Source organism: Anguilla rostrata, chromosome 16 (genome assembly GCF_018555375.3).
Source record: "Anguilla rostrata isolate EN2019 chromosome 16, ASM1855537v3, whole genome shotgun sequence".
NCBI lineage: Eukaryota > Metazoa > Chordata > Actinopteri > Anguilliformes > Anguillidae > Anguilla > Anguilla rostrata.
The window spans coordinates 34,128,616-34,138,237 of NC_057948.1; the positions used below are offsets into that span (position 1 = coordinate 34,128,616).

Here is a 9,622-nt window from a genome sequence, read left to right on the forward strand (position 1 = left end):
AGTAAGCAGGTGTGTGGGGTGAGGACGGGGCTAGCTGCGGACGTTAGCGCAGTAAGCAGGTGTGTGGGGTGAGGACGGGGCTAGTTGGGTATGTTAGCGCAGTAAGCAGGTGTGTGTGGTGAGGACGGGGCTAGCTGCCGACGTTAGCGGAGTATTAGCGCAGTAAGCAGGTGTGTGGGGTAAGGACCGGGCTAGCTGCGTATGTTAGCGCGGTAAGCAGGTGTATGGGGTGAGGATGGGGCTAGCTGCGGACGTTAGCGGAGTATTAGCGCAGTAAGCAGGTGTATGGGGTGAGGATGGGGCTAGCTGCGGACGTTAGCGGAGTGTTAGCGCAGTAAGCAGGTGTATGGGGTGAGGATGGGGCTAGCTGCGGACGTTAGCGGAGTGTTAGTGCAGTAAGCAGGTGTGTGGGGTGAGGATGGGGCTAGTTGCGTATGTTAGCGCAGTAAGCAGGTGTGTGGGGTGAGGACGGGGCTAGTTGCGGACGTTAGTGCAGTAAGCAGGTGTGTGGGGTGAGGACGGGGCTAGTTGCGGACGTTAGTGCAGTAAGCAGGTGTGTGGGGTGAGGACGGGGCTAGTTGCGGACGTTAGCGCAGTAAGCAGGTGTGTGGGGTGAGGACGGGGCTAGCTGCGTATGTTAGCGGAGTAAGCAGGTGTGTGGGGTGAGGACCGAGCTAGCTGCGTATGTTAGCGGAGTAAGCAGGTGTGTGGGGTGAGGACGGGGCTAGCTGCGGATGTTAGCGGAGTGTTAGCGCAGTAAGCAGGTGTGTGGGGTGAGGACGGGGCTAGCTGCGGACGTTAGCGCAGTAAGCAGGTGTGTGGGGTGACGACAGGGCTAGCTGTGGATGTTAGCGGAGTGTTAGCGCAGTAAGCAGGTGTGTGGGGTGGGGATGGGGCTAGTTGCATATGTTAGCGGAGTAAGCAGGTGTGTGGGGTGAGGACGGGGCTAGCTGCGGATGTTAGCGGAGTAAGCAGGTGTGTGGGGTGAGGACGGGGCTAGCTGCGGACGTTAGCGGAGTGTTAGCGCAGTAAGCAGGTGTGTGTCTCCCCAGGAGTTCGGGCAGCACAGACAGTGAGGAGAGCACAGACTCTGAGGAGGACGAGGCCAAGCGGGACCCCTTCGAGCCCAGCGGCTCCAATGCCGACGACCGCATGGAGGTGGACCCCGGGGAAGGTGAGCCACTGCCCGTTAGGGATGCCCATTCGCAGTGGGAATGATGCGCAGTCGCAGTGGGGTAATGCGCTGTGCAGTGGGAATGATGCGCAGTTGCAGTGGGGATGATGTGCAGTCGCGGTGGGGTAATGCCCAGTCGCTGTGAGGCTGATGCGCAGTTGCAATGATGCGCAGTCACAGTGGGGTGATGCGCAGTCGCAGTGGGAAGGATGCGCAGTCGCAGTGGGGTAATGTTCAGTGGTGCTGATGCGCAGTCGCAGTGGGAAGGATGCGCAGTCGCAGTGGGGTAGTGTTCAGTGGTGCTGATGCGCAGTCACCGTGGCTCTGATGTGCAGTCGCAGTGGGTTAATGCGCAGTCACAGTGGCTCTGATGTGCAGTCGCAGTGGAAATGATGCGCAGTCGCAGTGGGTTCATGCGCAGTCACAGTCGGGTAGTGCACACGGTTATGGGGCTGATGCTTGCCTGTGTAAAAGGCTGCGTCTCTCCTGTGGAGTGATGTTCCACAGGTATGACTCATCTCAAGTGTACTTTCCACTTCCATTTCCTCTCAACGTTTCAATTATAGCTCCCACGTGGACGGCTAACTTCGACGACGTCCCCATGGAGACGGGAAGCTCCACGGCGACCGGCGGGCCCTCTGTAACAGCCGTCGCCACGGCAGTGCTGGAGGGGTGGAGCTCGCCCAATCAGCCGTCAGGGAAGGAGACGGGCTGGGCCGACTTCGCCGGCTTCTCCCCGGTCGCCAGGTTGGTGTCTGTGCCATGCAAACGCCGCTGTGGCACAGCCCGTTAGCCTCTCTGCTAACTAATGCCACTCTACATGCTGATCGTGCTAACAGCTAGCCCCTGCAACTAATGCCAACTCTACACGTTGCTGATTCAGTCGTGCTATAACCAGCCCGTTAGCCTCTCTGCTAACTAATGCCAACTCTACACATTGCTGATTCAGTCATGCTAAAACCAGCCCGTTAGCCTCTCTGCTAACTAATGCCAACTCTACACATTGCTGATTCAGTCACACTCAGACCAGCCCGTTAGCCTCTCTGCTAACTAATGCCAACTCTACACACTGCTGATTCAGTCATGCTAAAACCAGCCCGTTAGCCTCTCTGCTAACTAATGCCAACTCTACAGATTGCTGATTCAGTCGTGCTAAAACCAGCCCAGTAGAATCTCTGCTAACTAATGCCAACTCTACACATTGCTGATTCAGTCATGCTAAAACCAGCCCGTTGCTCTGCAATAATGCCTCTCGTTGCTGAAGTCACACTCGACCACCATTGCCTCGTGGATATGCATCTATACGCTGATTCAGTCATGCTAGAACAAACTAACTGAAACCAACTGTCAAGTAACGGCAAAATCCTGCAGACCTCAGCAGCTGTGTACATGTTGGATTAACTGCTGCTGCCGTACAGGCCGCTGTTGGAATGATGCATTTTGGGTAATGCTTTTTAAAAATTTTCAGTTCCAAGGGTCCTTTGAGGAGTAATTCCCCGGTTGCCATGGAGACCAGCACAGAGACGGTGGACCCCCTGGGTGTCAACGCACCTGTTCAGCCTGAAGGCAGGTTTTGGGGGGGGGGGGGGCACTCTGGAACCCCACAAGTAGGAGCGTACAGAGAGGAGCGTTACTGCTGCTCCATGGTGTAACCTTTGACCTTTGCTCCCACCACAGGGCTGGACCAGTGGCCAAGCGATGAGGCATTGGGGGCGGAGCCGGTGGGCGGGACGAAGACGGAGGGGGCGGGGCTGGAGGCGGAGGAGGAGCGGACCTCTGACCGGATCACGGAGACCGTCACCAACGGCTCCATGAAGGAGACTGTCAGCCTTACTGTAGATGCCAAAACCGAAACTGCTGTTTTCAAGAGGTGAGGGCTGCACCCTCAAAGATCTCCCATCCGCACGGACACGCGTGCACACACGCACACGCACACACACACAAATACACAAACGCGCACGCACGTGCACATGCACGCCCGCTCACCTGGCCTCATGCTGCATGTGCTCTCCACCTGACCTGAGCGCCTGTCTCGAGCCCCGCCCCTGAGCTCTGCTCCTGACCAATGCAAGAGCAGGTGTGGTATAAGCCACGCCTTTCTGCCTTCTCTGTAAATGCTTCGGTGGCACCATGTCTGAAATGTGCACTGCCTTTGTTTTTCTGTTTGTGAAATGAGAATTACGTGTGCTTGTTTATTAGTGACCAGTCATGGTTTTACCTGTAAAATGTTAGTTACAAGTATGCAGTTTATTTTTAAAATAAATTTAAAAAACTGGCTTGTGTGTGGATGTGTCTGAGGGTGTTACTGAATGTGTGTGTGTGAGAGAGGGTGAGGGTGTGTGCATGTTAATGTGCGCATGTGTGTGAGAGAGATGGTGAGTGTGTATGTGAATATGTGTGTGCGTGCGTGTGACAGAGAGAGATGGTGTGTACGTGTGTGTGAGAGAGATGGTGAGTGTGCATGTGAATATGTCCATGCGTGTGTGAGAGAGAGATTGTGAGTGTGTGTGAATATATGTGCGTGAGAGAGATGGTGAGTATGTGAATGTGTGCCTGCTTGTGACAGAGAGAGTGTGTCTGAGTGAGTGAGTGTGTGAGTGAGAGAGTGAGAGAAGCTGTTCTTCAGCTGCAGCACTTACAACATGAGCTTCCTCTTTCCCTTTGCCATGCGCGTGGCTTCAGAGTGTTGAAATCCTATCGGTATGTACAGCCAATCAGGGACCAGCGTCTGTCCTGTCATTTTTTCCATGTCCAGCCACTTCCTGTTTTGTTTTTGTTTTTTTAGTGTATTTTGTTAATGCTCATTTTGCCATCTCCATCTGCATGTTAACCTCCGATGTGTTGGTGTCAGCGACATGAAACCTCCGTGTTGGGCTAAATTACACCATCACAGCTACTGTCAGTCATGGCTGCCCCAGGGCGGGGCTCACCCCCTCCGGCTGAGGCACCCCCCCCCACCACCCCTTGCTGGGTCCTATGTGCACATAGTCCAAGTGATGGGATAGAATTTTTTTGTGTTTTGGTGCCTTTTCATATGCCTGTCTGTAATGTCCTGGGGCCCCTTTCACGTGCCTGTTTGTATTGCCCTGGGGTGCCCTTTCATATGCCTGTCTGTAAGGCCCTGGGGACCCCTTACAGATGCCTGTCTAATGCCCTGGGGGGCCATTTCAGGTGCCTGTCTGTAATGTCCTGGGGCCCCTTTCAGGTGCCTGTCTGTAATGTCCTGGGGCCCCTTTCAGGTGCCTGTCTGTATTGCCCTGGGGAGCCCTTTCAGGTGCCTGTCTGTAATGTCCTGGGGCCCCTTTTAGGTGCCTGTCTGTATTGCCCTGGGGGGCCCTTTCAGGTGCCTGTCTGTATGTCCTGGGGCCCTTTCAGGTGCCTGTCTGTATGCCCTGGGGGGCCCTTTCAGGTGCCTGTCTGTAATGTCCTGGGGCCCCTTTCAGGTGCCTGTCTGTATTGCCCTGGGGGGCCCTTTCAGGAGCCTGTCTGTATTGCCCTGGGGGGCCCTTTTAGGTGCCTGTCTATATTGCCCTGGGGGGCCCTTTCAGGTGCCTGTCTGTAATTCCCGGGGAGCCCTTTCAGGTGCCTGTCTGTAATTCCCTGGGAGCCCTTTTAGGTGCCTGTCTGTAATGTCCTGGGGCCCCTTTCAGGAGCCTGTCTGTAATGTCCTGGGGCCCCTTTCAGGTGCCTGTCTGTATTGCCCTGGGGGGCCCTTTCAGGAGCCTGTCTGTAATGTCCTGGGGCCCCTTTTAGGTGCCTGTCTGTATTGCCTGGGGGCCCTTTCAGATGCCTGTCTGTAATCCCTGGGGGGCCCTTTCAGGTGACTGTCTGTAATGCCCTGGGAGCCCTTTTAGGTGCCTGTCTGTAATGCCCTGGGGGGCCCTTTCAGATGCCTGTCTGTAATGTTGTGGGGGCCCCTCTCAGATGCCTGTCTGTAATGTTGTGGGGGGCCCTTTCAGATGCCTGTCTGTAATGCCCTGGGGGGGCCTTTCAGGTGCCTGTCTGTAATGCCCTGGGGGGCCCTTTCAGGTGCCTGTCTGTAATGCCCTGGGGCCCCTTTCAGGTGCCTGTCTGTATTGCCCTGGGGGGCCCTTTCAGGTGTCTGTCTGTAATGTCCTGGGGCCCCTTTCAGGTGCCTGTCTGTATTGCCCTGGGGGGCCCTTTCAGATGCCTGTCTGTAATGCCCTGGGGGGCCCTTTCAGATGACTGTCTGTAATGCCCTGGGAGCCCTTTTAGGTGCCTGTCTGTAATGTTGTGGGGGGCCCTTTCAGATGCCTGTCTGTAATGTTGTGGGGGCCCCTCTCAGATGCCTGTCTGTAATGTTGTGGGGGGCCCTTTCAGGTGCCTGTCTGTATTGCCCTGGGGGGCCCTTTCAGGTGCCTGTCTGTAATGCCCTGGGGCCCCTTTTAGGTGCCTGTCTGTATTGCCCTGGGGGGCCCTTTTAGGTGCCTGTCTGTAATGTCCTGGGGGTTGTTTCATGATGAATAAGGCTGAAGATTGGTTACTGACTCATTTGGTGAATCTCCCCCCACCACCATCACCATCACTTGTACTTCACACCCTCTTGCTGGAAATGGCAGTCTCATTTGTCCACCCAATCACCTGTCAGCAAGTGGTCCCCAGAAATCTAAATGTGCCATGTCCCCGCCCACATCCTGTCCCGTTTGCCACCAATCCTGAGCGAGGAGGCGCTGCCGTGTCTCACATTCGCCCCGCCGTCCCACCGCATCTGCCCAGCCCCTCCCATTCTGCATGCGTCCGTCCGTCCGTCCGTCCGCCTGTCTGTCTGTGTGGACGCACTCGCTAATGCGATGCTCACTTGAGTGGAGTTTGGTAAGCCATCAATGTCTCTCTGTCCCCCTTGCTGTCTCCCTCCCTCCCCCCCCTCCCTCCCTCTCTATTTCTCCCCCTCTCTCTCCCCCCTCCCTCTCTTTTGCTGTCTCCCCTCTCTCCCTCCCTCCGTCCCTCTCTCTTCCTCCCTCTCTCCCTCTCTCTCTCCCTCCCTCTGTACCTCTCTCTCCCTCTCTTCCTCCCTCTCTCTCTCTCAGTGAGGAAGAGAAGCTGTCTACCTCTGAAGATGCGTCGGCGAAGTACGCCGTGCCGGAAGGAGTTGAGCCAGAGAAAAGCCCCGCCCCCACTGTGGCCCCGCCCACCGCCAGCGGCCAGAAACAGAGGTGAGAACCACCACCCCCCATCCCCCCCCTCCCCCGCACTTTTCTCCCCTTCTTAAATGAGGGAAGGAAGGCCCTGACATCACAAGCGACGCGGTGTTCGTAGGGGTGCATTTCTCATGCCAAACGGGACCCTGGAGTGGGGCAGGGCTGTCCGGACTCTCCTGTTTGGGAGCTGAGCGTTACCCCGAAGCCACACCTCCTCTGATGAGGTCACCTGGCATTGCTCTCGCCTCCCGCAATTGGCCGCTTGTGGCCGTGTTTTCTATTTTTAAAGCGGTGTTAGTTGAATGTATATCGGTTTGTAAAATTCTTTGGAAATCCCCACGCAGCAGTAATTAACAAGTTGTCCTTGACAGAGCTGTATGGAATGGGGAAATAAAATTAAAAAACACTGCAGTTTACACGTCGGATCTTTAATCTGATTGGTTATCGCACCCTGTTTCCAGTCCTTCCGGGTGCTCGACCGACTTGCTCCACCAGCTTGCCTTGCGTTGGCAGCTATCCCAGCATGCCTTGCGGACGTGAAAAAATCAGCTCCCGTTGAAATGAATGGAGGCGATTAGGAAGCCGCTTGTTGTCCGAGGGTGTGTGGCTTCAGGCTTACTCTCGTCCCTGTGTGTGCCCCCCTCCGCCCCCAGCGCGAAGCACTTAGAGGAGAAGGCCCGGTCCCCCACTGAAGCGGTGAACGGGCCCCTGGAGGTCGCCGGGACAGAAGAAGCCAAGTGAGTCTAACCCGTGCCAGACCTGGGACAAATGCCTCCTGCAGTACTGTGAGCCGGTGTGTGTGTGTGTGTCCCAGGTTTAAAACCCCACCTCAGAGACATGCGTGAAAATGACATTTCACTTGAAGGTTATGCAACATTAAATTGTCTAATTCCTGGACACAATCGTCTTAAGCTGTCGTTTATTAACTTGTTAGCCAAGTCAGTCTCTCTCCCTCTCTTTCTGTCTGTTTGTCTTTCTGTCTCACTCTGCCTGTCTCTCCCTCTCTCTGTCTCTCGCTATGTCTCTCTCTCTGTCTGTCTGTCTCTCCCGCTGTTTCTGTCTGTCTCTCCATCTCTCGGTCTCTCTGTCTGTCTCTCTGTCTGTCTCTCCCTCTCTGTGTCCCCCCTCTCACTCGTCACACCCTCTTGTCTCTCTCCCTCCCTCTCCCTCAATCTCTCCTTCTCTCCCTCCCTCACTCTCTCTCTCTCTCTCTCTCTCATTACACCCTCTTCTCTCTCTCTCTCCCCTTCCAGAACAGACCAGCGAGTGCCGTTGGCCGAGGCCGCAGTGAATGGGCCGGCGTGATGCCCCGCCCCTCCCCCCCCCCCCACGGGCAGCTCCGGTCCCGCCCACAGCGCACAGCTCTACTCCAGGAGCCTCCACTAGGGGGCAGTGCAGGCTCGAGCAGAGCCCGACACTGCACAAACTTCCGCAGATCAGGACCAGCAATATTCTTACTAGGTTTTACAGACAGCTGTACAGGAAGTTCCAAACTGTATGAAGAGAATCCCGGAACGAGAAAGAAAAAAAAACACGCTCTATCGGATACAGAGAACTTTTTCATTTTGTTTATATACTATTGTTCTTATGAGGTGATCTGTCCGCTCTCGCCACTTAAAAGGTAATAGTAATGTTGCTATAGTTACGATGATTGTATGAATAAAGTATTTTATAAAAAATAAAAAAAAAAGATGTATACAGAAACTGAAAATATATAACGGAAATTAAATATACCAGTACCAATTGGAACACATAGTGTGACCAAAAAGAATTAAGCTGTTTTTTGATAGGGTTTACCTCTTGCACAAAATCGGATATTTAATTTCCTTCAAAGTTAAAGCAACATCTACTATGAAACATGTTAATCTGCGACTTATGTTGGTCTTTTTTTTCTCCTTATATTAAGCTGATTATTAGGGAAACATATAATTTTAAATATTCAACGAAGGGTTTTTTTTTTTTTTTGCTACAGGTATTATTTGTAAATGTTACTTGTATCCTTGAAAACATGAGCAAGATTTGACAACCTTTGGTATAGTTTTTAACTTTATTTATTATTGAGAAGTAGTTGATAATGTTACGTTACTAAAAAGAGCCATACGCTTGTTCTCCAGCTTGATGATATTAAACTGTGCAGAAACCCCCCCAAGGTGAAGATCTCAGGCGAGTGATGTCCTGGGCCGTCCGGCTCCCGGGTGCGTCTCTGGCACCTTCCGGTTTCGGGTCCTGTAGAGAAATTTGTCCCATTTAGATGGCATGTCTCTCCATCCATATGTACACACACACACACACACACACACATAAGCGCCTGTGTGTGGATGTACATTACACACACACCCACACACACACGGCTGTGTGGATGTACATCACACACAAACACACCCACACACACATGGCTGTGTGGGTGTACATTACACACACACACACACACACACTGGTGTGTGGATGTGTGTGTCACATCGGAGTCTGAATTACAGGACGTGTATGTTCAAGGCGGCTACAATCATATTTCAGTCTGAATTTTCGGATAAGGAAACGATCCATGCCTGCAATTTAAAAAAAATATTAATGAAAATTAAATGTTTAAATACTGCCCCCCACCCCACCCCACCCCACCCAACCCCCACCATCAGCAGTGGATTATTTTTTTGTTTTGTTTTACTTTTTCAACCTCGGCCTCTGGTAGGCAATCCTATGTAAAATTGTTTCATTTCTTTATGGACTGATTGATTTGATGAACAAATATAATGAAAAGTTGTGAACACTGCTAGAGGAATACCTGTTTGGTGTGTTTTACTTACACCCCCCCCCCCAACGCCCGCCATTTTGGCTCCTGTGCCAAACAAGCAGCCGTTGAGGTCTGTTAGGGTGGGGCAGCCCAATCCTGTTCCTGGAGAGCTACCGCCCTGTCGGTTTCCATACCAACCCTGACAAGCCGCACCTCGTTCAACAGCTAGAGATCTCGCCGAGCTGCCAATTCGTAGTATAAGCCGTCCCGAATTACGCTTGAAATGAAAACCAGCAGGACGGTAGTCAGATATCCAGGAGTAGGGTTGGGCATCCCTGAACTTTGGCACTAATAGCCAACATGGGCTCCCCTGCGGAAATACCCACCGTTAGCTACTGGTAGTTAATGTCTGAGAAACATCCAAACGTTGTTGGCCATCGTTGCAATGGTGCACGAGGTGTGTCCATTTGGCACTTACTTTTTTTTTTTTTGCAAAAACTAAAGTGGTCTCCAACCCTGGTCTTGGAGAGCTACAGAGTCAGCTGGTTTTCCTAGTGTGAG

The 9,622-nt window shown here is 53.1% G+C and overlaps 1 protein-coding gene and 1 long non-coding RNA gene across 11 annotated transcripts in view; one reads left to right on the forward strand and one right to left on the reverse strand.

The window, feature by feature from the left end:
• The window catches only part of ppp6r3 (protein phosphatase 6, regulatory subunit 3), a 28,620-nt gene extending 19,511 nt beyond the window's left edge, over positions 1-9,109 (forward strand). For 3 of the 10 annotated variants that reach the window (XM_064313634.1, XM_064313632.1, XM_064313636.1), the window contains exons 19-26: positions 1,056-1,174; positions 1,741-1,921; positions 2,643-2,740; positions 2,852-3,044; positions 3,857-3,874; positions 6,223-6,348; positions 6,987-7,070; positions 7,587-9,109. In XM_064313634.1, the coding sequence (XP_064169704.1) occupies positions 1,056-1,174; positions 1,741-1,921; positions 2,643-2,740; positions 2,852-3,044; positions 3,857-3,874; positions 6,223-6,348; positions 6,987-7,070; positions 7,587-7,638 (871 nt within the window). In that variant the 3' untranslated portion in view covers positions 7,639-9,109. Of the gene's footprint in view, positions 1-1,052; positions 1,175-1,740; positions 1,922-2,642; positions 2,741-2,851; positions 3,045-3,856; positions 3,875-6,222; positions 6,349-6,986; positions 7,071-7,586 lie in introns of all 10 variants that reach the window. The other 7 variants (XM_064313638.1, XM_064313639.1, XM_064313640.1 and 4 more) reach the window with 3 other exon arrangements.
• LOC135242535 (uncharacterized) lies at positions 8,123-9,590 on the reverse strand. The gene is made up of 2 exons (XR_010326376.1): positions 9,448-9,590; positions 8,123-8,559 (listed from the first exon to the last, which is right to left on the reverse strand). It is a non-coding gene; the product is annotated as an uncharacterized LOC135242535 (long non-coding RNA).
• Positions 9,591-9,622: the final 32 nt, after the last annotated feature.